The sequence below is a fragment of the Fistularia commersonii genome, chromosome 5 (assembly GCF_037954325.1).
Source record: "Fistularia commersonii isolate RoL2024-O1a breed Wild chromosome 5, RoL_Fcom_v1.0, whole genome shotgun sequence".
Lineage (NCBI taxonomy): Eukaryota > Metazoa > Chordata > Actinopteri > Syngnathiformes > Fistulariidae > Fistularia > Fistularia commersonii.
The window spans coordinates 21,544,307-21,572,207 of NC_141288.1; the positions used below are offsets into that span (position 1 = coordinate 21,544,307).

At 58.0% G+C, this 27,901-nt stretch overlaps 1 protein-coding gene across 2 annotated transcripts in view; it reads left to right on the forward strand.

The window, feature by feature from the left end:
* The window catches only part of iqsec3a (IQ motif and Sec7 domain ArfGEF 3a), a 76,646-nt gene that overhangs the window by 32,395 nt on the left and 16,350 nt on the right, over positions 1–27,901 (forward strand). For both annotated transcript variants that reach the window (XM_086147328.1, XM_086147329.1), the window contains exons 3-7: positions 6,809–7,544; positions 14,191–15,515; positions 21,820–21,981; positions 24,544–24,666; positions 27,068–27,234. In XM_086147328.1, coding sequence (XP_086003454.1) covers positions 6,809–7,544; positions 14,191–15,515; positions 21,820–21,981; positions 24,544–24,666; positions 27,068–27,234 — 2,513 coding nt within the window. The remainder of the gene's footprint in view (positions 1–6,808; positions 7,545–14,190; positions 15,516–21,819; positions 21,982–24,543; positions 24,667–27,067; positions 27,235–27,901) is intronic.

Consider the following 27,901-nt stretch of genomic DNA (forward strand, 5'->3'; position numbering starts at 1 on the left):
GTCTCATTTACATTCGACTCCGAGTTTATTTTGTTTCAGATCTTTCCTGAAAAAGCCCATTATTTTTCCTTCCACGCTTCAGGTGTGGTGACTCTTTGCTCCGCCGGGCAGGAGAAGAGAGGAGGAGACCCGTCTGATTTCTGTTCTTCTTCCATTTGTGACGGAGCTCGTCTGCAGGCTCGCCGGCCCAAAGTGTTTTCCATTAGGGCCGGCGTGCACGTCGGCCAGCGCTCTTCCACAAGGGCCGACCGTGCACGTCGGCCAGCGCACATCTGCCCATTTCAACTCCTCGCGCCTGTTTTCGTGAAGGAAGGTGAACAGCGGGTCGGTCCTCGGCCCGGCGGCGTCTGAACCCATCAGAAGTAGAAGTGAGGTCCGCTTCGTGCCGTAAGAGGGATTTTCAGGGGGTTTTGCTCCACGGCTCCGGGTGATGGTTGGATCGCGTCCCCTTCGGAACGACTTCTTCTCACGGCGTGACGCGAAGGAAGCCGTCATCGGCAGCAGGGCAGCCTGAGAGAGTGGAGATCATTTAAATGGTGCAGCAGCAGCAGCAGCAGCAGCAGCAGCAGGAGGAGGAGGAGGAGGAAGAGTCCAAGTCAAAGTCATGGGTTTCAGCCTCGCTGCTGCTGCCGGGCAGCTTCTGGACAAACCAGAGCCAGAAGAAGAAGAGCAGCCGCCTGAGGCTGGACGCTTGGGTTTTTCTATTTGACTCCTGTGTGGTAGAGCAGCCGTGCTGCTGGTCTGGTCTGGTCTGGTCTGATCTGGTCTGGTCTGGGAATGAACGGGTGAATCCACCGTGCTCGGGGAAACCGGATGCTGACAGCTGGACCTAAGCGTAGAACCTCCGGCTCGACCTGCACCGAGCCCGTGTGGACCGTCAGATGCCCAGATGTCCAGGTCTCAGCACCCGGACCAGATTCAGGTCCTAGTGCATCCAAAGCTGAAGCGATGGACTCCGTGTGATGTGTGTGAGGGAGCTGTGGAGGACCAGAGGAGGTACGACGCCAGCGCTCTTCGCCTGTTCAGCGCCGCCGTCGCCCCGCGAGGACAGAGATGAAATGAAGTCCAGGTGAAGGAGCGGAGCCCGGGTTGGTTCTTCGGACGGGGGAGGAAAATCTCAGCGCTTCTTCCGGGATCTCATTTGCCGCGACTCTTCAGCTCACATAACGCCCTCTTCAGCGGCTCTTTCAACGCCGCCGCTCCTCCTGCGCGCCGCACGGCGGCCATGACCAGGCGGAAGCGCCGCCAAGGTTAATGAAAGTTAAGTTGGCGGCGCTGATAATGAGACGAGCTGGAGGAGTAATTAGTGAAGCTCCTGCATAAAGACCTGCTCCTTCCTGCTGGATGTTATCAGCCCCGCAGCCAATGGAGGCCAGTGACTGCAGAGAGCAACGGAGGTCAAGATTATTAGACCCTCCAACACCTTCACCTCCTCCCCCTCTTCCTCCTCCTCCTCCTCCTCCTCCTTCACCTTCTCCTCCGCTTCAATTAAAAAATAACGAAGCAATTAGCGAATCACAGCTTTGCCCTGGATCTGGGAGAAGGAGCTCTTCCAGCCCGGCCATACTTGGAGCTTCGCTAATCATCTTCTCACCTTTTGCTCTTCTCTGGCTCTCCACGGAGGCGTCTCCAGGCGTCTCCAGGCGTCTCCAGGCGTCTCCAGGCGTCTCCAGGCGCTCGCCGCGGCCTTGAAACACCGGCGGCCGTCGTTCCTCGTCGAGTCCCGCTTCGAAATCCCGAAACCCGTTCTCCTTCTCGCCTTCGGGCCGCCCGGCGTTTATGCTTCATCTCCAGGACCTGGAGATGATGGAGGTCGAGGCGTCGCAGAGGTTCTTATCTGCTCTGCCTCTCTGACCAGCATATCGTCCGTCGGTGACATTAATGAGAAGCAGAAGGTCTCCGGTTGGGTTCCCACAGGGTTCCTTCCTGTGTGAAGCCTCCTGGTTCTCCACGTGTCCGCGTGGGTTCCCGAGGGTTCTCCGGGTTCCTCCCGCAGTCCAAACACATGCAGGAGCTTCACCGGAGACCTGCATAGTCCAGGCTGCAGCCTAAGCTCTGAGCGAGTGAATGAATGAATGCATGTTTATCTTCAGGCGACTAAACTTCTCCCCACGTGATGCTTTCAGCAACTTCATAAAGGCTTTAGCGTCCATCTGAAGCGCGTTCCTCCTGCGGTCCAGACCGTCTTTCACGGGTGGGTCTCCTCTGGAACCCAGCTCTCAAGGATTCCCGTCCGTTCCGTTGACGGTGCGGAAGGAGAGCGCAGTAGATCCGAGTGGACACGGTGATCAGATGCCGGGCTGAAGGCCAGAGGCCGCCGCCGTCCTCCGTCTTCAGCGGCGGCGTGCGGAGGACGGCGGCGAGCCAGGCTCGTCTCCGCCTCGTCAGCTGAGCCGACACCTGGAACCGCTCAATCTTCTTACCTGGTGGAGGAGGGAGTAGCAGATAGAGCGCCGTGTGTGTGTGTGTGTGTGTGTGTGTGTGTGTGTGCGAGCACGTGCACGTGCACGGCTGCCACGCAGCCAGCAAGCTTGACAAAAGTGATGAAAGGGGTGAGGATGTGGAAATTCGATATGCAGCGTTTGAGTGACAGACTTCCTGTCGGTGAGGAACTTCTAGAAGTCCTTGAAGTTCACAGCAACTTTTCCGCTGATCCAAACATGAACACGGACACACACACACACACACACACACAGTCATGCACATGCACACGTGCACGGGCTGCATCACGTCTCCGTGTGGCTGCTTCCTGTCCTCTAGAAGACGAGCCCTCAGCCTGTGTTCATCTCCACAGGAAGGTGGTCTCCACCTTCTTAGCAACAGTAACAGAAAAAGTGCAAATAAAACAAGTCCAAAGAGCATCTGAAGCAGAAGATGGAGCAGCTCCTCCATTGGGCGACGCGTCTGAGAACATCTCGCATCTTCTCAGGTCGGTTGAACACCGGAGTGTGGTTGGAGACGCCGGCCCGTAGATGTTCCTGGGCCCCTGGGAGCCCATGTTGCCCCAGCAGCTCCTGCCCTGCCCTGGGGGGCAGGAAGGCTTCACAATGGCAGTTTGACAAAGCCCAACTTGAGGAGGATGTATCGTCCTGGTTGGTAGCGTGTAGCAGGAGGTCCCAGGTGGACAACACGCACAGCAGATGATGGGGTCACCAGAAGGTGCTGGCTGTAGCCTGGACCTTCTTGTTCATCATGTAACGCTGTGATCCCTCTTCCGTTGTGGACGCGCAGCGAGCAGCGAGCAGCGAGCAGCGAGCAGCGAGCTGACGTCGTGATTGTACGGCTGGCGGACGAAGAGCGCCGGAGCTGAGATGATCCGCTGGGAGGACCGTCGGTCATTTCGGAGACCGGCTTCCGCCGGCCGCCCGATGCCGGACGCCACCGGTTTCTTTGGGCCCGTTTTGGAGACGACGACCATCTAGTTCCGACAAACGATTCCTTCTCCTCCCACATGCAGTGGGACGGCGCTGAGACGCAGCAGAAGTTGTAAACGTTTGTTTGTTGTACGGCGCCCTGGTCAGATCCCAGGTTCTCCACATGCGTGGAGGCCGTGGAGTCCTTTGTCCCCGAAGGACAATCGGGGGGAAGGAACGTCGCATCACCGGGAGAAAGAGGCCGGCGCATCGCCATGGAAACGCAGCAAAGACGGCGTGTCTGCGTGGGGTCGACGCCGGCGACGCGTCCAATCCGCACGTCTCCGTGATCCTGGACCTGCATGGCTTCGCTCACCGCCGGCCTTTTAGCCAGGAAGGCTCTGATCTGCGTCCGAACCTCGGCAGACCGGATCCTCCGGCGCTATCGCTGGCGCTTTAGACCCGACCCAAGGAAGCCGCCAAGGAAAAACCACTTGAATTGACAAGAAAGTGCAGAGACGCTCGTGATGGTGGACGGTTCTGCCCTCAGAAGAAAGCTGCTGTTCTTCTACGCGGGTCTATTTTTTCCCCCGCAGATGAAGAGGTCACCTGCAGCCGAGCGAAGAAGCCGCAGACGTTACTTACCGATTCATTATTCATCCTTCGAGGTCTATTTTAGCAGCGGCAGCCGTTCCTGCTGGTCCTCCTCCGGCTGAGGGCAGATCTGCCGGAGGCCTCCTCGGGTTCCCCGCGGGATAGGAGCCGTTAGAATGGAAAAACGGGGAACGGCGATGCGGTCAGAAGAGCCGAAGGTCTGGCGTCCGGCGGCGGCCCGGTGAAACGGCAGTTTGGGGAGACGGACGCCGGCTGGGTTCCCCGGCTTATCTCCGCACGCCGTCTACGTGTCCCGATTTGATGCCTACTAATTCCACTGCCTCCTTATCACACATCCCAGGTCTTATCTTAATCACCGCCATCGTCACGCAGAGCAGCTTCTCGCTGAGGGAACTTTAGGGAATATCTGCCTTCAACAACAAGAGGAAGAGAAAAGAAAACATCAGAACATCAGGTGCGATGACCTTTCCAAAGGGACGTTGGGACGGGTGGAGAACATCAGCCAGAAGCAGAGGAGAGCTGGAGGACACGGAGGTGAAGACGGGAGGTAGACACCAAGATGTGGACGTTCCTCTCTGGGAGCGAGGAGGATGGAGACGATCAAGAAGGAGGCCGTCATCAGAGGGACAACACCTGCTAGATGATCTGGAAATAAAGTTTGGACGTGGACACAGGAGGGATGGAGAAGATCTGGGAAGGAGGACGCTGGAGGAAGACCAGAGAAGAGGTGGAGGGAGGGAGAGGACCTGAAGGTAGATGGAAGATTGAGGAGAGGAGAGGGTTAGACGGAGGCAGGTGATTGGCTGTTGGTTAGATGGAGGCAGGTGATTGGCTGTGGGTTAGAAGGAGGCAGATGATTGGCTGTGGGTTAGATGGAGGCAGATGATTGGCTGTGGGTTAGAAGGAGGCAGCTGATTGGCTGTGGGTTAGAGGGAGGCAGATGATTGGCTGTGGGTTAGAAGGAGGCAGCTGATTGGCTGTGGGTTAGAGGGAGGCAGATGATTGGCTGTGGGTTAGATGGAGGCAGATGATTGGCTGTGGGTTAGAAGGAGGCAGCTGATTGGCTGTGGGTTAGAGGGAGGCAGATGATTGGCTGTGGGGTGCGAAAGGCAGAAGAGGTAACATTCATACTGTCCTCACTTCTGAAAGGAATCCTTTTCAGCGGTGAGCGTTGGAGTTGCATGTTGAGGTGAAAGCAGACACTCTTGTCAGGTCGTTGCCGTCAATTGGACGGTTGGTGTTTGAGATCCCGCCTCCTCCTGTCTGCACCCCAGAGTTTCCTCAGACGCCGAACCCCCGTCGCTCCTCGCGTCCAGCGCCGCCCCATCGCTGTGTGAGCGGCGGCAGGTGTAGTCATGTGTAAACGCTGAGACCCTTTAATTCTGGGTTTTCTGTACGGCAGCCCCTTGTCTGCACGTTAGCATGCTCACGTGCTAACAGGTACCCGTCTGCGCCGGCTCCCCGAGCCACGACCACGCCGAGAACTCCTCGCGGTTCATTGGCCGAGCGTCAGTTCCCGAGGTCCGGAGGAGCGCCGGCGCTGCGGCGGCGGGGTTTGGCGGGTTTAAGGGGGAGAAGGTCTGCGGAGCCGGACCGATGGAACAACATGGGAAAGAAGCCCGCGATGGAAGGTCCCTGTCTCCATGGAGACGGGCACGCTCACTCGGGCTGCGCTGGAGTGCCACGCACGGGCGGGTGCGCCATAGCAACACGCCGCTCACGTCACAAAAAGACACGACGCCAACGAGCGGCCGTCAGGTGGACCGCAACTTGTCTGGTGTTTGTGATGATCTGGTGGCGCAGATGAGAGCGCAGACTGGAGGCTGAACACATGGCCGCCCTGGGAATGGGGCCCACGGCAAATCCAGGTGTGTGTGTGTGTGTGTGCATGTGAGAGAGATGCATTAGCAGTTGCCTGTAGTGCTAGTGCTAGTGCTAGTGCTAGTGCTAGTGCTAGTGCTAGTGCTAGTGCTAGTGCGAGTGACGGCTGGTCGAGAAATGTAAACCGAAATCAGAAAGATTCCTGAAGCAGGCAGGTCGGCGGGCGGCGGGGACGATTGTTGTGCAAAGAGGCGTGGAGAATGACAACCTGTCGACTCTGGAAACAAGTTCTTTGGGGGATTCCAGCATCACGCTGAAGTGTGGAGGGGAAAACAAGTCCATGCACGGAGATCGGCCCCGTCGGCACCTCGGACGGCCGACGCTCGATCTTCCCGAAGCGTCGGCGGTTCTCTCATTGTGCATTAGCCGTCCGCGGTGCTAACATTAAGAGCTATCTTTCCGGTCGGCGTACCTTTGGTCGTGCGTGAGGAGACGACGGCCTTCTGACGGCCGACATCCGGACGTCGCGTTGACACGGATTCCATCTCCTGCAGAAACACTTGCCCATGCAACTATTAGGCGATATACAAACACACTGCGTCCGGGAGAAGACGTTTGTATTGTTCTGTAGCTGCATGAACGTCCCCAACGTGCACCCGTGTGTGTGTGTGTGTGTGTGTGTGTGTGTGTGTGTGTGTGTGTGCGTGTGTGTCACTATTGGCTGCCGCCGTTGTTGTTGTTTCCTCTCACCCTCTGACGATGCCGCTGCACCGGACACATCTCTTTTTGATTTTGTGCACTGTGGGTTTCTCAGCTTGTCTGTGTCTCTGCCTTCTTACCTTGTGTTGGAGAGCGTAGACGAGCAGCAGGCAACACGTCAGAGCAGTTAGACCGCCCAACGGGAGAATTTGAAGAAGGGTCGCCGTCTTACCGCTGACCCGCACGGCCCGGAGAAGAGGTCAGAGCTCGCCACGGATCCAGTAGCAACCTCACTCTGCATTTTCTCCTCCTTTCTGCAGCGATGCCCTTTCTCCGGAATCGTCTGTGGGGGAGGAAGGGAAAGGAGGAGAGGGGGAGCCGCAGAGTGAGGCCCAGTCACGGCAGCAACAACCGCAACAACAACCGCATCCGCAGCCACGGCAACAGCAGCAAGAGGCTCGGCCACAGTTTCCGCCGCCGCAGCCCCGGTCCGAACCCCGGCCCCGACCCGAAGACGAGCCTCCGCCCCGAGCGAAGCCCCAGCCCACGCCGGAGCCGGAGCCGGAGCCGGAGCCGGAGCCGGAGCCGGAGCCGGAGCTGCAGCCGCAGCCTGAGCCGGAGCAGGAGGCAGAGCCGGAGGCGGAGCCGGAGCCGGTGCCGGTGCCGGTGCCGGTAGTGGTGCTAATGTCGGAGCCGGTGCCTGAACCGGAACCGGCGCCGGTGTTAATATTGGAGCCGGCGCCGGAGGCGGTGCCGGAGCCCCAGATCCAAGCCGAAGCTGCGACGGAGGAAGCGGCGCAGGGAGCTCGGCAGCAAGAGATGCCCAAGACACAAGACCATGAGGCGAAGAGTTTGCAAGAGGCCGAGGAGGCGCCCCGGGCCGAGCCGCCGCCCGAAGAGGAGGAGGAAGAAGGGGGAGGAGCTAAAGGAGGCGGGGCGGGGCGGAGAGCCAGCCTGCACCACACGGCCTCGCCCTTGAGGGTGCAGCGCAACGGGGCCGGCTCGCACTCTGCCGCCTCCGACTATGAGCTCTCGCTCGACCTGAAAAACAAGCAGGTAGGGCAGTGCCGGGGCGGACGGGAGGGCGCGCGCCTTTTCGTGTCTTCGGATCGTTTCGGTCCGACGTGGAGAAGCTTGGGCTCGGAGGAACGAGCGGACCTCCCTTCGGCCCGTTTGTTTCTCGCCGGAAAGTTTGGACCGTCAAACTGCTCGCTCTGCCGTCATGACCGCATCGTCACCGTGCCGTCATTCACCCCGACATGGCGTCCAGACCCATCACCGCATCGCCACCCCCACCTCCCCTCCCCCCCTCCCCTCCAGCGCCGCCGCCGGAGTCCGGCGCGTTCACCAAGCTGATCGTGGTGTTCGGCCACGACTCCGCCGAGGTCCTCGCGGTTCAGGAGAGGCGGACGGTAAAAAGTCCCGACGTCCCGTCTCGGCGAAGGCCGCCGGCGTCTGACTGTCTCCTGTCTCACCTCCTTCCAGGGGCCGAGCCGACGCTCCGCGGTCGTGCGCTGCGGCTCGGTGACGGCGCGGAGAAGCCGTACGGCCGGCGCGCCGTCACCGCTGTTTGTTGTCGTTTTCTGTCGTCACGCTGTCCGTCAGCTCCATGACATCATTGCATCATCATCGTCATCATCATCATCATCATCATCATCTCCACTCCCAGAGCCATCAGTCATTTTGCTGTCCTCGTCACACGGCCCGACCAGGTAAGGAAGCAGAAGAGTCCGCCATGATGCGCCGATGTCGGATTGATACGAAGCGGTCGCGTCGATCTTCTCGAGCCTCTCGAGCCTCTCGAGCGGAGAGGTCGCGACGCAGATCCTCACAAACCGGCCGAGGAAATTAGACCGGCGGAAGCTCGCCGACGTATTGATTTGGGCCGGAAGGCGATCGGGTTTCCTCCGTCGGACCCGGTCGGTCGTAGTTTACCATCCAGACGGACGTCACCTTCCGCTGAAGATCCCGGGCCGTCGGTCAGCAGGTCAAAGTGAACATCAAGGCAAAGTGAAGTCGGTGAAAGCAGCATTTTCCTTCCTTCTCGCCGAGACTAGAAAGGCGAGCCTTTCGGTGCGTCACCTGCACACCACCTGCTCAGAGCGTCCCATTTATGAATGGCCGTTACCCACCTTCTGGCAAGGCGGGTCCACAGAACCAGGCCGACAGAACCCGGCCGTGAAGACCGGCGAGCCTTCTGACCCGGCAGAAGTCCGAACGTCCTTCGTGCTCCGGCCTGCCGAAGCTCGGCTCACGTCGCTTCCGGAAGCCCCGCCCCTTCTACCTTCTTCTCGTCCAGGAACGTATCGTCCCGATGGATCTCCTCTCGGTACAGCCGGGCCGCCTTGACCCGTAAGACTGATCTGCGCCGGTAAAGGGATGAAGGGATGAAGAAGGAGGAAGAGTTGAGGACAGTCCACAGCGATGGAGAGGCTGGAGAAAAGTGTCAGGGCCACTAAAAGAGTCTTCTTCTTCTTCTTCTTCTTCTTCTTCTTCTTCTTCTTCTTCTTCTTCTTATTCTTCTTCTTCTTCTTCTTCTTCTTCTTCTTCTTCTTCTTCTTCTTCTTCCCGACGAGCACGGTAACGCTTTAAGGACGACACGTGAGGCCTGAAGTCCGCAAGCACTTGTTTGTATTCCCAGTCAGGCTCTTCAGCGTCCTCCTCACCAACGCCCATGGTAGCGTGTGATGGTGCGGCTGTGACTTCCAGACCTTTCAGTCATTCCGATACGCGTGATGATGGGCGGATGGAAACCGCGGCGCCTTTTTCTGAATGAGCAGCTGAATAAATCAGAGAAGGAGCGGTTGGACATGAATAAACGCCGTCGCAGTCATATATTTGTGTTGGGAGTTGGAGATCGTTGTGTCCCACATCTTTATCTTGCGCAGGAAAAACAATCCTAATTATTGATGATGGGATTAATTGTGTTGTCGGAGGACGAGCGCCGCATTCGCCAAACACAAAAAGTATGAAGATCTGAACTTCGGCATGGACCAAGGGAGCGAGCCTCTCTTGGGTTCGACCTCCACCTTTGTCTTGAGAAGCAGAGATTTGGGCGGCTGATGTTTACCGGACGCACCTTCAACAGGTCTTCTCTCGGCGAGCAGAATCTGCAGAGCGGGTCCGAGCAGCTCCTTCCTGACAGGAAGTGGAGCTTCATCCCGCTGAGCCCGAGTAACATCTGAAAGTTGAATTTGTGGAGGAGGGTGAGAGGTGGCGTGGAGAGGAGAAGGTTTGGGACGACACACGAGTCCTGCAGGTCTTTGGCTGAAACAGGAGGGAAGCAGCGCGGTTGTCCAAGTGGGCAGGAGGTCAGGAGATCAAGGTGTTAAATGTGTCTCTGGGAATCCAAACTTCTCTGTCTGCTTCCGCAGCCAATCATCTGCCTCCATCTCACCCTCTCCCCTCACACCATCTAACCTCTCATCCACCTCCTCTGGACTTCCACTAGACCTCTTCCAACCTCAGCCTCCTTCTCCACAGATCTTCTCCATCCCTCCTCTGTCCACGTCCAAACCATCTCCATGTGACTTTATCTCCAGAACATCTACCATGTGCTGTCTCTCTGATGATGGCCTCCTCCCTGATCTTCTCCGCCCAGCTCCCTTAGAGGAACTTCCACATCTTCACCTCTTCTCAGTGTCTCCAAAGACACTATGGCTGCTCTCATCTCCATCTTCTCCACCTTTCCTTTCCTTTCCTTTCCTTTCCTTTCCTTTCCTTTCCTTTCCTTTCCTTTCCTTTCCTTTCCACCTGCTCGATGCTCTTGTGATGACTTTTCTCCAGCCTGTCCATCCATCTTGCTCAAAGGCCCAGATTCCAAGCGGTACTTTCAAAATGCGGGCAAATCATTGAGAAAGCTCCTCGGGCCGTATTGTGGTCAAAGATCTTGGAATTTCCGCCGTGGTTGTGGGGCGGCTCAGGAGGCTCAGGGAAAGTGTTGACGAGACCACGTAGGGTTTTGACTTTTCCCCGAGATAAATTCAGCTCTTTATCTGATTTTAACGGGACTCTGGCAAAGCCTTGGATGTCCCCGGGGAGCCCAGTGGAGAGAAGTGATTTGTGGAGGAACCGAGAGGTCCGGAGGGAGATCGTCACTCACGCCCAGAAACTTCTGTTGACTCCACTTCATCTTGGCTTCGCCTTCATATATTCCTGTACATTTATAGAAACCGGGGATATACGGCCTCGGGCCGAACCGGCACGGCGGCGGCGGCGCCTCCATTTTGTATCCGACGGATGCCTGAGCAGCTTTGCGCTTGATTTGGAGGCTCCAGATTACCTCGAGAAGAAATAGGAAGTCTCTGCACCTTCTCAGCGACGGCAAGCGAAGGAGCCGTGAACTCCGGTCCGTCCAAGCCACCGGCGGCTCGGCCGAAGTTAAGACTTCTCTCGAAGCAGCCGTAGCCTGGAGGTCACCTCCTCCCGAAGCGGCGTTCCACCACCGTGCACAAGGCGTGGTCGTGACGCCCAATCAGTGTAATCATGCAGATGTTTGATCCAGGTTGTGTGTCCTTGGGGTCGGTGGCCTCTGAGGAGCCTCTGAGGACGGAAACAGCTCCCTGTCCCATTGTGGCATCAAACCTCCTTCACCTCCGGGATCACTTTCTCCGGGTGGCGCAGCCTCGGCGGCGTCCCAGTTCCTGCCGTTATATAATCGTCACATTAATCATGCAGATGTTTCCGCGCACTGAGACTCCGTGCGCGGAGCTAATAATCATAGCTTTGCGTTTTTTGCCCCTGATTTCTGCAGCTTGTGACATCCAGCGAGCCGCCGTGACGCCGCCGGCGTCCGTGAGTCATTTCCGCTCCGTGAGTCAGCGCAGTGGCGAGGACGACTTCGGGCCGGGCTCTGTGCACGTACTGCATGCACGTGCACGGGTCAAACGTGCGCACCCTTCCGACCGGAGGGTTACCTTGCAGGCGAGCCCGCTGAGCCAGGAGAAGGTTAACCGTATGGAAGCGCTAATCTCGGTTTGATATCATTGCGGGCGACTCCGGCCGGACGTCTCGGCAGAGCGTCGCTCCACCAGGACTTTAGTTCTCAGTTTCACCTTCTGCCTGAAAGCAGCCGTCAGCTCCGAGCCTCCGCGGCCTCGGGCCAAATGAGAGTGTTTGCTACGTTCAGTCTGAGGGAGGAAGACCGGAATGGCTCCGGTCCAGAGCAGCAGGGAAGCGCCGTGCCCGAGTTTGTTCTGCATTCGCAAAGGATCAAGGAAATCCAACAATCCAGGAGCAAAATGTGACAGAAGATCAAACAGAGCGGTCAAATATATGGTGGGGAAGCTGGCCGGGCCGTGCGCTGTGTGTGCACGAGGACCGGCCAGGACCGCCAGGAGGACGGCGTGGCCTGGAGTCCTTCATCGCACGCATTCCATCTTCTATGTGGTCAGACGGTCCACGGCGATGGACTCTTTCCACGCCGTTTGTTTTTCTAACGTGGACGGCCACGCCTGTTCTCCAAGTCGCCGCAGGTCTTTGGGTTTCCCGCTGACAGCAGGTGTTCTGGGACGGAGCCGCCTGCCGCCGATCTTCCGGACTTCTTGATCTGACGGTTCTTCGGCGCCGCCCAGAGCCCGGAGCCCGGAGCCCGGAGCCCGGAGCCCGGAGCCCGGAGCCCGGCTCCGGACGCAGCTTTTCAAACCGAAACGAGTCCAGGGAGGACAGAGTTTCCTTTGCAGGAAATTTGCTCTGCGACAGTTTGCATCGGTCCAGTTTCACCGACGTCCAGCAGAAAGGCTGTGGACCCCAGAGCCTCGGGGCCGGAGCTCAATTTTTGGGGCCACGTTCGGACCGGCGTAGTTTCTTCTTTCAAAACAAAAGGAGCAGGAGTTCAGCTTGTGGTTGAACCGCACGAGGTGAGGGTGGAGCGCAGCGGTGTCGCTGGCGCTCCGTGGAGGTTCTCCACCGGTCCGGCGTCTTCGCACGCCGTCCGTCCGTCTTTGGTCTCCCGGCCTCCGTCATGGACGCCGGCCCGCCCGTGAACCGTCCTGATCCGTCGCTGGTTTTAACCTACTTTCCCACCTCTTCCCTCCCTTCCTCCTCATCCATCATGTTCCAGCTGTAATTCCGAGTGCACCGGACAGGCAGTCGGTTAAAGAAAGCAACGTGACCCAAATGCTTTATTCATCATCCCTGACCCAGCTTACGCCGACCGCAAAACAAACAAGCTCAGCTGCCACATTTAATCAGTCCTGACGGCTCTGATGGCTCTTTATTTCCCGTCCAAGGGCACCTCTGCTTTGGAACTCCGCAGAGAATCTGATGTGATGAGGGACGCTTTTTCTTGTTTTGGTTTTCTTTTCTGCAAAATGAGGCAGGAACAAACTCTACAAGAAGAATACTAACAACACCAAGTCCTCTCCTTTGGAGCGGCGTTGATGCTGATAAGACAGAGCGTGCCGTTGCCACGCGTCCCGTCAAGGCCGATGCAGATTTCAGCGCCGCTCGGCCGCAGCTCAACAAGCGTTCGGGAGCTGACGGTGAGATGCTCCACCACGGCAGGGAATTAAAAACCCGGCGTTGTCAGGAACTCGATATTCTTCCGTACGTCTTCCTTTGCTCGCAGAGGCCCGGCAGTGGAATGGAAATGGAGTCGATATGATGGCTTTCCAGTGTCGTTCCACTTTTCGAAACACTTTTGTGTGCCGTTCCCTTTGTCCAATGACAGCGCGAGGGCCGCGTCTGGTCCAAAGCGAGCGCTCGGCGTGAATAGCGAGGGCCGGAGGCGTCGCGGCCCGTCGGCGCGCAGGTTCAAACACGGCCGGACGACTTTTTCGGGAAATATCAGGCGGGAGATTTCGGGCAGAAAGTGTCAGATGGACCGTCTGGGGGAAGCCGAACTTCTCGGCCGTCAGCGGAGCTCGCAGTCATCGCCGCTCTCCGGCGCCGAGCCTGGAGGAGCCGCCTCCAAGACTCACAGATCCTATTTCTATAGAAATCGTCGGAGGCGACGGAATTTGAAAAGATGCGGAGGTAGCTCGGGCGGAGGCCCTCGGAAACCATCTCCATTGATTCATTGATTCGCTAAAACGAGAGGGATTTGAAGACGACGCTCACAATCTGACTGGAGAAGATAAGAGCTCTTCGCCGGTACTTCCACAGATACCCTCACCCCGATTGTTCTGGGAGACGGAGAGAGGAGAGGCTTCATCTGGTGTTTGAGCCGCTGCCAGACGGGGACGGTTGCATTACATCTCTATTTCCCACACAATTCCGGCAGCTTTTCACAGGCGAGATTAATGGCTCGTTCGGTTTCGGATGATTTAAAGACGCGCCGAAGATCTCTCTGTGGAATTTGCGCAGATCATGAGTTCTATTTGCCGGGGAAATGAACAGTTTGTCCAATTGTCATGAGTCAGCGCTTACTCTCCCGTGTCTCCCGCACCTCCGAGTTCCAACAAAACGCCGTGGATTTCAAAGAGCCGCCCATCACAAGGCCACCGGGAAAGTGGAATTAGCTTTGTATCAGAGAAGGGACGAGCTGAACGTGGCAGATCTGGGGAAATAAGGCTTCTCTGGACGTACGGCTACTCGCTTCTCCGCGGCCTCATCTTCACGCCAGTCCTCGTAGATGTCGACGAACCCGTTCCTGCTTCCTGTCTCTCCCGGCGCCGCGGTCGACCTTTTGTGATGTTTTCTTTGCGTTTCTTTGCGCTCGGCAGTGACGCCCTTCTCTGTCTGTCCCCTTTTCTTCTCCTAGATCGAAATGCTAGAACACAAATACGGCGGACACCTCATCTCCCGCCGCGCCGCATGCAAGATCCAGACCGCCTTCCGCCAGTACCAGCTCAGCAAGAACTTTGAGAAGATCCGCAATTCCCTGCTGGAGAGTCGACTGCCTCGCCGCATCTCCATGCGCAAGGTGCGCGTCCAGAACACGGAGGGCTTCTCCGCTGAGCGGGCGCTGGCCGAAGGCTGTCACTTGGCAGGCATCCCGCTGGTGCGCTCGCCGTCCCTCCCCGCCACCGTCGGCGGCAATCTGACCGACCTGGAGGACTCCTTCACCGAGCAGGTCCAGTCACTGGCCAAGTCCATCGACGACGCGCTCAGCAACTGGAGCCTGAAAACCATGTGTTCTCTGCAAGAAGGTGGCGCTTATCAGTTTACTGCCGATTCCTTCAACGCGGCGGCGGCCGCGGCGGCGGCGGCGGCGGCGGCGGGAGCTGGCGGAGGAGAGGCGGGCGGAGCGGGACAGGCGACGATCCATCAAGGCGCGATCGACCCCGCTGACCTGTCCAGAAGCGCTAGCAAGCTGATGATGGCCTTCCGGGACGTGACCGTGCAGATCGACAGCCAGAACTTCCGCGTCTCATCTTCAGTGGTGGAGTCGTCCACTTCGGTCACTCTGGGCGGCGGCTGCGTCCAACAGGAAGCGGCAGTGTCCACCACTTTCACCTCCACTTCCACAAACTCAACTCCGGCTGCCGTCCCCCCTGACCCCCCTCAAGAGCCCCCGCCTACAGGCAAAGAGTGTCCAGAAGAGCCCCTGGAGCCCCTGGAGCCCCTGGAGCCCCTGGAGCCTCCGCCCCCGCCACAAGACCCGCCGCCGCCTGTAGAATTAGAACTGGAAAGCGGAGATCAGGACATGGAGTTCCCCGCGCCCCCTCCGAGCGAAGAAGAAGAGCTTACGCTGGAGGATCAGCCGCCCTTGACCCCTTTGGACAAAATGGCGGCCCCTCGGAGCCCGGAGGCGGTCGTGGTGGCGGCGCCTCCGGCGGATCCCCTTCAGGTTCGTCCGCAACAGGAGGCCACGCCTCTAGGAAGCCCTCCTGCGGCGGAGCCGCTGGAAGCGAAGAGGAGCGGGTCGGAGACGGCCGACAACAGCTCGGAGCAGATGAGCAGCAGCAGCACCTCCACGGAGGCGCGTTCCACCTCCGAGGCTTCGTCCAAGGAGGCCCTGCAGGCCATGATCCTCAGCCTGCCGCGCTACCACTGCGAGAACCCGGCCAGCTGCAAGTCGCCCACGCTGTCCACCGACGTCATGCGCAAGCGCCTCTACCGCATCGGCCTGAACCTCTTCAACGTGTGAGTAGCCGCCGGACCAACCCTGAGCCGCTCATCACCGAGCTGATGGATTCCCATTAGCGCCGATCAGCTTTGATTAGCCGCGTCGGTAAGCGGGGGGGGGGGGTGTTCCCAGACGGGGGGGGGTCCAGACGGGGGGGGGGTCCAGACGGCCGTCCGCTGAGTCACACCGAGGTCTTCCTCGCCTTCTGTCGGAATCGACTGTTTTTATCATTCTGTTTTTTTCCAAACCTTAGAGGAAACGAGAGTAGCGTCCCAAAGCACGTTACTCATAGATCACCAGCCTTGTATCCCTGTGGAGAACCGTCTCAAGAAGGCCGTGGTGTGATTGTGGGGGGGGGGGGCAGAGAAGGCCCTGTGGACGCTGAGGCGACGCCATGAAAAGCAGAACAAACACGGCGAGCCGGAGTCATGGCGTCCCGGCGCGCTCACTGTCCCGGGAAGGGAGGAAACGGCGAAACATGAGCCAGAACACGTGACGAGGTGACATTTGGCGGGCCGGGAATCGAGCGATTGAAATGTCTGTTACTTCCAGAATCCTCCAGACGTGACCCGGATCCTGCTGCTCGCTGACCGTCTGCACATCCGGCCTTCTGCTGGCGGATGAATGGTCGACCCGCGTTCCCGCGATAGATCCGGGGCGAGCCCCGCCTCCGGGCCCCCGCGGCGATAGGCTCCGCCCCCCGGGACGAGCCGGGCCGTTAACGATGAATGTTTCTGCCCCGGTTCAACCCGTGACCCGGACATGTCGGGGTAACGGGTGGGCAGGAGTGACGGTGAAGGCGGCAGCTGGACCAGCAGCCCTGCAGGCCAGCAGAACCTGGGGCTTCCATTCCTCCCCGGCTTCACAAAAACCCTGAAATTCTCACGTCCGCCTTGAATTCCGTTCGTCTGCGGTCGCGGCTTTTTCTGTCACTCTGAATCCAGGTCCTCCTGCCGCCTGGCAAAGAGTGACAAAGTCAGAAGCTGATAAGAACCTCCCAGGACGAGGACCAGACAGGTGCGCCGTCGCTACACGGCAGCCAGAGATAGGAAGAAAAGGCCGTTGTCATGGCGACAGCAGCGCGAGCCACCGCGGGACAGATGTGTTCTGTCGATTCCTCGCTCCGACTGTTGTGACAGAAAGACGTCGGATTCAAACCTGAGCTCCGCCGGCAGAGACGGACCTCTGGGACGGACGGACGGACGGACGGACGCGTGAGGAGGCGTCTTCTTTGGAGGTGAGACGGTGCCGCCATGACGGCTTCAGCCTCACAGCCAGAAGATCCCCAGAGGGTCCATTGGAGATCCCACGTTGTCCAGACGCGTGAGTGTGAACGCGTGAAGGACGTCTTCCAATGACAGCAGGGCTAGGCTCCGCCCCCTGCTCCCTTCAGGGGTCTCCGAAGCCAATCATCTGCCTCCTTCTGACCTCCTCCTCCGCATCTTCTCCTCTCACAGCAACCAGGTCCAGGTTGTCTGCAGAGAGCGGGCGGTCGGCGGTCGTCGCCTACAGCAAAGTGGGTGGTCGCCGGTTGCCGGCGGACGCCGCCTCTCTGACCTCCGTGACCTCGGATCCCAAAGAGCGGGTGGTCTGCGTTTCCTGGAGGACGGCGGCGTGCGAGGGTCGGCGTGCTGGAAGCAGAGCGTGCGGAACTCAGGCCGGCGCCGGAAGGTGTTTGAAGCACGTCCGATCGGACGTCTGCGGGACAGAACGTTCTCCGACCGCAGACTCCAGATCGGACGGACCTTCCAGACGGATGTCATTCACCCTCGCCGTCGCCCGCAACCATCACACTCTGGAAAATAAGCTGATTTTTTTAATACCTTTCGCTGCGAGCGAAGAAGAGCGGCGACGAGGAGAGGAGATGCCTGGAGGTCAATCAAGCTTGAGGCCCATTAGTTCCACTCCTTCATCTCCTCACTTTAATACCTGCACCGCCACCTTCTTTGCATCTTAAACAGGGCTGTTTGCTTGGGTAAAGCTTGATCATGCAGACAACACACACACACACACACACACACACACACACACACACACAGTGTCATCTTAAGAGAAAACCAGAATCAGAAGTCCTGGCCGTTCGTGTGGCTTCACGTGCCTGGACTTTCAGGTCACCTTCTAAGGGTTCCGACTCCAGAACCCTCAGCACTCCAGACAGGAGGACCACGACTCCACTATGTGAGGCGAGATGCTGTGGAGGACGTGAGCTTCTGGCTTTCCACCGTGATCCTCCAGACGTCTGCGTGACACAGCTTTTCCAGCCGACGCTCGGGGACGGTCGGAGCGTCGACTCCACATCTGAGCCGACATGAAGGAGTCCGGCCAACATGAAGACGGGGAACAGAGAGCGAGCATAAGTAACGATGAGGAATGATGCAAGGGTGGGTAGAAGTAAGGACTGTGTGTGTGTGTGTGTGTGTGTGTGTGTGTGTGTGTGTGTGTGTGTGTGTGTGTGTGTGTGTGCAAGATCTAAATACATAAGTCACGAAAAGCTCATTAAGGGAGCAGAGCCTGCTGAAGTCCTCAGATGACTCACCTGTCAGGAGGAGGATGCTTGCTCTACACTGGAACGGACGTGTGTGTGAGATGGTTTACGCACACACACACACACACACACACACACACACACACACACACAGACCCCTCCCCTGTTTGAGTGCCCTCGGTGCTTCACTCCAAAGCTAGCTCCAGATGTTGTGCATCAGGAGGTCCAGGAGTTTGTGGAGCCCCGCCGCCGCCCAAGAAGGTCTTCAGAAACACCTCAGAAGCAGAGCAGTCGTGCCGAGCAGCTGGAGAAGCTCCAGCGGCTCGTTCCCTCGGTCCACATCTCCAACCAGTCTCTGGCCGAGGTGTTTGTCCAGACGGCTTTTGTAGGAGTGAGTTCTTTTACAAATCGTGTTTTTTGTCTTCCCTCGGGATCCGAGTCGGAATCCGATGCCGGGGTTTCAGGACAGAAACGTCGAAGACCTCGCTTCTGAGAAGTGACCGTCTCCGGGCCGATCCCAGGAAGGAGCCTCCTCGGTGTCCGAGGAGCGCCTTCAGCTCCACACTCCCAAACAAACCCTGGAGAAGAAGAGGAGGACCACACGGACACCGAGGAGGTGAAGCTGTAGGTGAAGATGGACCAGAGGCCATCAGATGGTCGGAGGCTTTTTGTCTTTTCTCTGCTCTGCTTCTCCGCGTGAAGAACCACGTCAGCCGTTCGCTAACTCCGCACTTATTCTGGACAGAATGTAGATGTTCCTCTGCGAACCCGGAAACCCCTGTGAGGAGGAGCAGGACGGAGGCGCTCGGACCTCCTGGTCCCTCCATTTCTCAATGCCTCTGTCCGATTTGTCCCGAGAAGACATCTGACCGCCTTCGGATTTAAAAATGATGCTCTGCGGTCCAGAAGCAGTATCTGTTCACGGGCACGGCTCAGGAGTTCTGAGCAGAAGACGCCTCCTCAGAGGAGGAGCTGAGATGGTTCTTGGAGCCGAAGGTCTTTGGTTCCTCTGCACAAAGAGACAGCCTGGTTCCTGACCCGGTTCTCTGTTTGAGGGTGAGCTGATTCCACACATGGTCCTCGGGTCTCCTGTGACCTGAGAGGCTGGAGGTCCGACCTGGAGCTGGTCCTCCCAGCCGGCAGGCTGATGATCTCCTGCTGATCCCGCATCTGCATCTCCCCTGGTCTCTCCTGAAGCTGAGCTTGGAGGCTCTGGAGGCCGATGGAACCCTGCGATAGAATAATATAACTTCTATACTTGATCCTTCGTTAACGAGGGCCGCGGCGTCTCAGGCGCCGCGAATCCGACCGGGAACCTCGGCTTCCGCAGGCGGCGGCTCCTCCTCCGAAGCCACGCCGCCCCTCCATGAGCGAAGCGCTCCGGATGAACGCCGTCCTCCGCCGGCGGCCCCGACTCGTCCCCGGCCCGGTCCCGCCTCCCCTCCCGCCGCGCCGTCTGTCCGCCATCACAAATCACGGCGGCCGTGCGCTCCATCTGCTGCTCGCCAAACATCTAATGAGCGGCGGAAACCCAAAGCGTCGGGCCGCCGACACATCTGCTGGGCTCGCTCCGGCCTGCCCTTCAACAGAACCCTCCATCACAACCAGACGCAAACCCATTAGCGGGGCACACACACACACACACACACACACACACACACACACACAGGGCTCTGTCATGCTGTGGATAAAAGCGGCGCTGAGGCCACAGAGGGAGAGTGATGGTGATCATGTGGAGGAAGTGTCCTCCTCCTCTAATAGACTCATGAATAGTTCAGATCATGGCGCCTCGCTCATGCATAAGTAAATCAGCCAGTCAGCTGAAAACCACCATCAGGACTTCTGATGGAATCATAAAAGAGGAGATGTTTCCAAGCGGGTTCAGCCCAGATCCACGGGAAGCCGTGTTCCACGCCGCGTTGGCGGGACGTCACCGAAGCCCAGCACACCTTCACGTCACCAAGCGCACCGGCGTCGGACCTAATGGAACCATCATCCATATGTGTGTGTGTGTGTGTGTGTGTGTGTGTGTGTGTGTATGCAACCTCTATCTGTTAGCAAAAAAAGCAGGGCAGTGTTTCCTGTCAGGACTGATGTTTATCTGTATGAATGGATGGATTGTCTGCTTAGGAGACGCCCAGGAGAAGACAGCAGGCAGAGAAGATGTCAGATGTTCTGGAGATAAAGCCGGACCGAGAGGGTTCGGACACGGACAGAGGAGGGATGGTGACGGTCCGGGTAGAAGGATGCTGAGGCTGGATCCTTGGAGGACAAGACGATGGCTGGTGTGAGAGGAGAAGGTTAGATGGACGCAGATGATTGGCTTTGGAGGCCCCTTTGAGGGAGCGGCCCAGAGGAGAAGATGGAATAGGAAAGAGCATAACGTCCTTTGAGCTGAAGACCTCGTCTCCAGCCGCGCCGCGGCCGCCTCGGAGGCGCAGAAGATCCCGAAGATCTCGGCCTGTTTGTGGAAAGCCTGGCTGGAGGAGAGCTTTGCAGCTGAGCTTCAGGCTCTCAGCGCTGCAGGAACAATGACACGACCTCCTCTGACCAGGGGACAATGACCAACATCAGGACTGTGTGTGTGTGTGTGTGTGTGTGTGTGTGTGTGTGTGTGTGTGTGTCCATGCTAATGGGCTGGAGCTGCCGCAGGCCGTGTGCAGGCTCAGCTCCATCGATCAGACGTCCCAGCTGCTCTCCAAGGACCTCTGGTGTCTCCCAGAGCTGGAGGTCTTTCCTCTCCTGCTTCTTCTCTGCTCCTCCTGATGGACAGAAGACAAACAAGCATCAACGTGCCGATCAATTCGTATCGGAAGAAGTATTTGCAGGGCCTTCACGGGGAGCAGAACCCGATTGATGAATATCAGAATAGGAAAAAAAAACACCGGAGAAGATGGTTCTTCTGGGCCGGACGTGAAACTGGACAACATCGACGCCGTGGGAGAGGACGAGGGGCATTCCATGCTCCTCCAACCTTCTTCTATTCGCTTTGGTCTCACGTTGTCCGTCGGGGCGACTCGTCGCTGAGCGGGTGAAATGCAAACGCAATGAAGAGCAGGTGGGGTTCATCAGCGCTGCCGGGCAGAAGGACAAGGACAAAAGGCTCTGCAGTGGCTGATGGAGGAACGTTAGTAAAATGAATCATTTGGTTAATGAGAGGCTTTGGAATGAGCGATTAGCATCTGACCCCGGAGGAGAACCCGGTCCACGTGTCCCAGGTGGACTCGGACATGTAGTTTCTGAATTAGAGCCCTGACGGGTGGCGGGGTGTCCACGGACGACACTCTGCTCTCCTGTAAGAGCCATGAAGTGATCTTATGCAGCAAAAGTTAGCATCACACAAAGCTAACATTAGCGACCCGTGCACTCTTAAAAAGGGAACATTACCCGGTGCTCATACAAAGCTAGCATTACAGGCTAGCACGCACATATAAAGCTAACAGCACCCAACGCTAGCATTACAGGCTAGCATGCATGTATAAAGCTAACATCACCCAAAGCTAGCATTACAGGCTAGCACGCACATATAAAGCTAACAGCACCCAGGCGTGTTTAGCATGGAGGTGCTAACGGAGGGCGGAGGCGTTCCTGTGATGGCAAACTCCTCCACCGTGAATTGAGGTGACATCTTCTCCTCCTGGTCCTTCTTGCTATCGCTCGGTGCACATCTGTCCTGCTGGAACTCGTGCACGGACGTTATTTTTCCTGTAATTAGTGAGTGGACATCGAGGTGTGACGCCCCCCCCCCCGTGGAGTGAGGAGATGCCGAGGCTTTGAGGAGCCGCAAGTTAATCAGTGCCCGTCGATATCGATTCTTTTCTTTTTGTTCTTTTCAGGAATCCCGACAAGGGCCTTCAGTTCCTCATCTCACGCGGCTTCATCCCGGACACCCCCATCGGCGTGGCCCACTTCCTGCTCCAAAGGAAGGGTCTGAGTCGGCAGATGATCGGGGAGTTCCTCGGGAACAGCAAGAAGCCCTTCAACAGAGACGTTCTAGAGTGAGTATCGCAGAGATAAACTTTGGTCAAATCCTCATTTTGGAGGGGAACCCTTTCCCTGACCTTTAGACGCCACCGTCCTCGTCCTCCCGGACCTCGGTCCAGCTTCGGACGCCGTCCTCCAGGAGCCGAACGTCCCGGGTGCGATTCCCCAACTCCTCCTGGCCTGCTGAACCGCTGGTGAACCGCCGCTCACGGTAGACCCTCTGGTGGTTCGACGGAGAGGTCAGGTGGCCTGACGGAGTAAAGCGCCCTGTTCTTCTTTAGAAGCGGCTGCAGATAAAGTGTCCCTCAAAATGTGGAGCTCAGATGCATCCAGACGTCACTTTGAATACAGGGTTTATAAGAAGTACACAGATTGTCTCATGAAGGATATCATTTTCAAAGCAGGTCAGAGTGAACAAGACCAGATACCTGAACACACACACACACATTCAGCACAGGACCCTTTAGGTTTCAAATCAATCCAGAGCAATCAGGTTAATGGCCTCCAGCTGGACCTCTAAGGTCTTTTTTTAAACCCTTTCTCTTTCCAAAGAAGCTCCTTTCGCCCCGGCGAGGTCAGAGGAGGCCGGCGGCTCCAGGGTTGACCTGCGTCGGCCTCAATGGCCTCAAGCTTTCCCTGCGACGGGATCAGGCTTTCAGGCCTGGCACAGTAACACGGACACGTCAGGCCCACCTCGCCTGATCGCCCGACCAACCGCTCGCCCTGCCGCCGCTCGCCCTGGCGCCGCTCGCCCTGGCGCCCGTGGGTGCTCCCCCTTATTCTTGGGGTGTCGAGGACGGTGTGGGACAGGAGTGTGTGCAGAGAGTGACAGAGCACTCTGGATAAAACCCGGCTGCAGGAGAGAGAGCTGCTGAGGGATTGCAGTGGAAAGTGAAAATCACTCATGGTGATTTACCAAGCCTGTGTGTGTGTGTGTGTGTGTGTGTGTGTGTCTGTGTGTGTGTGTGTGTGTGTGTGTGTGTGCGTATGCACATATATATATTTTTTCCACTCCAATTCCCCCCGTCCTCTGCAAAGCAGGCGCTGCCCCCCCTGGTTTCTGTGGGCATAAATAAGAGGAGTTAAAGTGTGGGGGGTCAATGAAGGCAGAGGCAGTTGAAGGCGTGAGTTCAGATCTGCTCTGAAGCCCAGAGGAGACCTTCTCTGATAACGCCCACAATTTGTCACGCTGGAAGGAGAAAAAGCCGGATGGTTTATTCACCTTCTCGCTGGCTGCTCCATCTGTGTGTGTGTGAGTGTGTGTGTGTGTGTGTGTGTGTGTGTGTGTGTGTGTGTGTACCTGCCAGCCCAGCGTTGTAAAGTCCCATCTGGAAGGCTGGCCGTGCTGAGGGATGCGAGGCTCCCGCCAGGTTAGCGCAGAGCCGTCGGCGAGCGTCCGGCGTGTTTGTTCACCTGCGTGGTGTTTGGAGTCGGCGTGGTGAGAAGGAGCGTCGCGGCCGGCGGGACCTGAACCAGGAGTGACAGCTGGGGGGGCGGGAGCGGATCCAGGGGGGCATGTGAAGTTCACCGGGCTTCTAGAAGAACGGCTCAGGGGAGGCTTTTTCATCCGGCCTTTGCAGGAAGCGACACTGCTCATGTCAAACGTGGACGATCAGCTCGGCCCGGAGCTGGAACATCTCCGCAGGCCCGGGCTCTCCTGGACGGGGACCTGGAACAACACTGAAGCCGTAGCACGGAGGACTGGAGTAACGTGGACGAGAAGAACCCAGGAGGAACGCTGAGGCCGCAGGGGTGGAGCCGAAGAAGGCGGAGCGCTTTAAGCAGCGAGGGTCAGCGCTCCAGAGGAACGGAGAGGCTGGAGGAGAGCTGGAGGAACCAGTGGGAGCGGCTTGGAAAGGGTGGAGAGAAGAGGGTCGGCCAGAGGGAGAGGTGGAGAAGACGGAGGTGAAGAGCAGCCGTGGGGTCTGCTTTGGAGACACTGAGGAGGAGATAGGAGGCAGAGGTGGAGGTGTGGAGGTTCCTCTTTAGGGGTGAGGAGGACGGAGAGGATCAGAGGGACGGCACGTGGTAGATGTTCTGGAGATAAAGTCACACCGAGATGGTTTGGACATGGACAGAGGAGGGATGGAGAAGATCTGGGGAGAAGGATGCTGTAGTTAGAGGTGGTCTGGAGGAAGACCAGAGAAGAGTTGGATGGATGGAGGACAGGAAGTTACACAGGGAACATTTGGAAGAAAAAAATCTCCAACGTGTTCCCAAAGTCATCTTGACTCCAGGAGGTTCCACCTCCCAGCAGCACGGCCGGCTCATTGTCTCCTCAGCAGAATCTCCTCAGCAGGATCTCCTCAGCAGGATCTCCTCAGCAGGATCTCCTCAGCAGGATCTCCTCAGCAGGGGCCGTCATTAGGGTGCGGTGCCAGGATTTTCTGCTTGGATGGGCTGTGGAGTGTGTGTGTGTGTGTGTGTGTGTGTGTGTGTGTGTGTGTGTGTGTGTGTGTGTGTGTGTGTGTGTGTGTGTGTGTGTGTGCCTCAGGATGTTTCAGTCTGTAAGCTTGATGTGATGCCTCTCCTCTCGACCTCCCCCTTCTTCTCCTGGTTCCTGCTCTGCTCCTCAGCTGCGTGGTGGATGAGATGGACTTCTCAGGCATGGAGCTGGACGAAGCTCTGAGGAAGTTTCAAGCCCACATCCGAGTCCAGGGTGAAGCCCAGAAAGTGGAGCGTCTCATCGAGGCCTTCAGGTAAACCCTACTCACCGGGGGGGTTGGGGTCGTGGGGGGTCGGCGGTTCGATTCCCAGCTCCTCCCATCCAACGTTCAGCCTCGCCCTCCCGTTCCCGCCTCATCCACGCGTCTTGCAAGTCGCTTTGGCTAAAAGCGTCTGCTAAAGGACTGCAGCGTACGGTTCCACGTCAGATCGGCCGACCGACGTCGGACCGCAGAGGTCGGCGGTCCGACCTCCGGCGGTCCTCGAGTGTCGGCCTCACGTCTCCGGCCCGGCGTCCAAGCGGGCGCCCCGGAAGCAACGCCTCCGTTCTGATTTCCGTTCGGCGGAGGCTCAGGGTCAGAAACCAGGCGTGGAGGCTCGGAGGCTCGGAGGCTCGGAGGCTCGGAGGCTCGGAGGCAATCCACCCCCGACCCGAGAGCCGGCGACCGGACGGATGCCGCCATAGATCCTCTCCATTGTCAGGGAGATAAATCTCCCTCGTAGGTCGGAGTCAGTCTGTGATTCGTCCCGGCGACATATTTTGCAGCCGCGGCGTGAAAGTCAAGAATGAAGGGTCTCCAGGCCGGAGCCGCTCGGCGCTCACGGGAGCAGCTCAACCCCACTTTCTCACAAACACAAAGAAAACATTTCTTTACGGGTCAGAGATTTGCTGATGCGGAATCACCCGACCCTTCTCCACACACACACACACACACACACACATCCATGCAGGGAATATGAAAGCATGCTGGTCTGATGAAATCCGTTCCGACGCTTTCACTTTGACTTTCCGCTGTTGGAGAAAACAAAGTGCCGGAGCGTCTCGTCCAGCGGCAGGTGTCTCTCCAGACACCCCGCCATCGCCGTCCTCCCCCCACGCTCGCCATTCTGTTTTTTTTTTTTTTTTTTTGTGGAGCCGCCATTAGCGTCAGGAAGCGGCGGCGTGCCGCCGGGCGCTCTTGTGTTGGGAGAGGCGGCCGATGAAGGGACCAAAACCCCGGAGGCGTCGCAAACATGGACATCGGCGATGTTTGGGGGCAGTAAAGAGACGAGGGAGGAGAGTTTATAAATAACCAGAGTTGCGTAACCGTCACTGCCTCCACGAGCCAACCTCCCCTGCTGCTGGGCTTTGATATGCCTCCAAACACACACACACACACACACACACACACACACACACACACACACACACTCACGGAGAGGGAAATCTATAAAAGTAAGTGAAGGGGATTTGAAGCAGCGTTGAGGGTGGGGGGGTGAGAGGCAGCAGCCTCCCTCTGCTGCGTCACAGAGCTCATGAAGGAGCGGCGGCCAGCGGATCAGCGCTGACGTTCAGGTCTGTGGTCCAATCACGGAGCTTCAGAAGGTCCTGACGCCCCGCATCAATCCACAGCGGGTGCATCAGTCCACAGCGGGTGTCTTCCCTGGACCGTCATTTACAGCTGCAGCAGCTAGCAACCATGATGCTAAGTTGCTTAACCCCGTCTTCAATCCTCCAGGAGTAATAGATTACCACGTCCTTACAATTCTGTTTGTAGGTCGATGGCTGGAAAGGACTATTTTGAAAAAAACCCTCATGTCCTCGTGCCTCATTTTACTCGTGTTTTCCCGGAGGGGGGAGGGGGGGGGCTGAACCGAGGGCTGTTGCGGCACGACGCTACATTAGCATGCGCACACCAGAGGGATAATTAGTGGCTTTGTCAGGTCTCGCTTCTCCGACGGCGACGGTGCGTCTGCCTGCTCGCCAGCTGTGAACAAGCTGTTGGAGGGAAGCGACACGGAGGAGCTTTCAAAGAAACCTCTCCGCCGTCCCCGTTCAAGCGGGTCATAATGTGTGTCATTTATAAAACCATCAGATTCCACAACGGACGCGTCGCTCCAGATGAGGTCGTTGATTCAAATCACACGCAGGGACTCTAACCCTAACCCAGGATTCCTTTCACCGACCGGCTCTCCATCGCCGTCTGGCAGCAGAAAGAACTCCGCCAAGATGGCCGACTCTAAACGCCATATCGACCTCCGGATGGGAAGTCGGATCCCAATCGAACCAAAGACGGGTCGTGGCGCTCCTTTCGCCGTGAGCGAATGTCCGTCCGTCCGTCCGTCCATCCGTCAGGGATGGAAGGCCGTCCTGCTTTTTGTTTCCTCCCGTTCCGCGGAGGCGCCGAACGCCGTGCACAGGAAGCACCTCCGTGGAGGAGGAACCCGTGGACTCCCCGTACGTCCGCGTTCTCCCGAGAGACCGAAACACGCCGCGCAAACCTCAGCGCGGAGGCAGCCGGCCGGCGCGCGCCTTCGTCCTCACGCGCACGCCAGATTCATGACACGTCGCCGTCCGTGTCCTCGCTCCGCCAGGAAGTCTGGCAGAAGGTACTTTTTGCCCCTCGGAGGGAGATGATGGTGTAACTCCAGTCCGTGTCTCTCTGCGTCCTGCAGCCAGCGCTACTGCATGTGCAACCCCGACATCGTGCAGCAGTTTCACAACCCGGACACCATCTTCATCCTGGCCTTCGCCATCATTCTGCTCAACACGGACATGTACAGCCCCAACATCAAGCCCGACCGCAAGATGTTGTTGGAGGACTTCATACGCAACCTGCGAGGTGAGTAAGTCCGCTTTCTGTCTGCTCGCAGAGCGACCTGGTCCTCCTGGCCAGAAGGTCCACGCTTGGATTCCCACGAGGGGCCTTTCTGTTCCGTGAGGCTCCACGTTCTCCCCGGGTCTGCATGGGTTCCTCGGGGTTCCCCTCACGGTCCAGGAGGCTCCACTGGAGACCCTGCGTTGTCCAGACGTGTGGATGGGAGGCTGAACGGGAACGTCTCTGTAAAAGGTCCCGCCGTCGGTCCAGGACGAGCTCCGCCCCTCGTCCAATGACAGGCGGGAATAGGCTCCGCCCCCCGACCCCGATAAGCGCCGTCGATTATCAATGAAAGATTGTTGAATAGTTGTTTTTAATCTGTCTTGGACCAGTTACTTATGGTTCTGCCATAAAGCGTCGGTTCCTCGCAGGTTCTCTGCACCTTCACCCTGGAGGGAAACTCTTGGAGTTCAAATGACGTTCTAGCAGGAGGCACCGGCTCGGTCCGACTCCCGTGAATGAAAGAGGCGGCTTTATTTTCAAATCCCTCCCCTTCCTCGGCCGCTGGTGGGCCGATGCGCTCAGCGTGACGGACCGAGGTTCCCGCCGCCGGCTTCGAGGCGGTGAAGAAGCACCGGCAGCCGCCGTCCCGCCTCGAGACGGATGTGTCGCGGCGGCGGCGGGTCGGCTC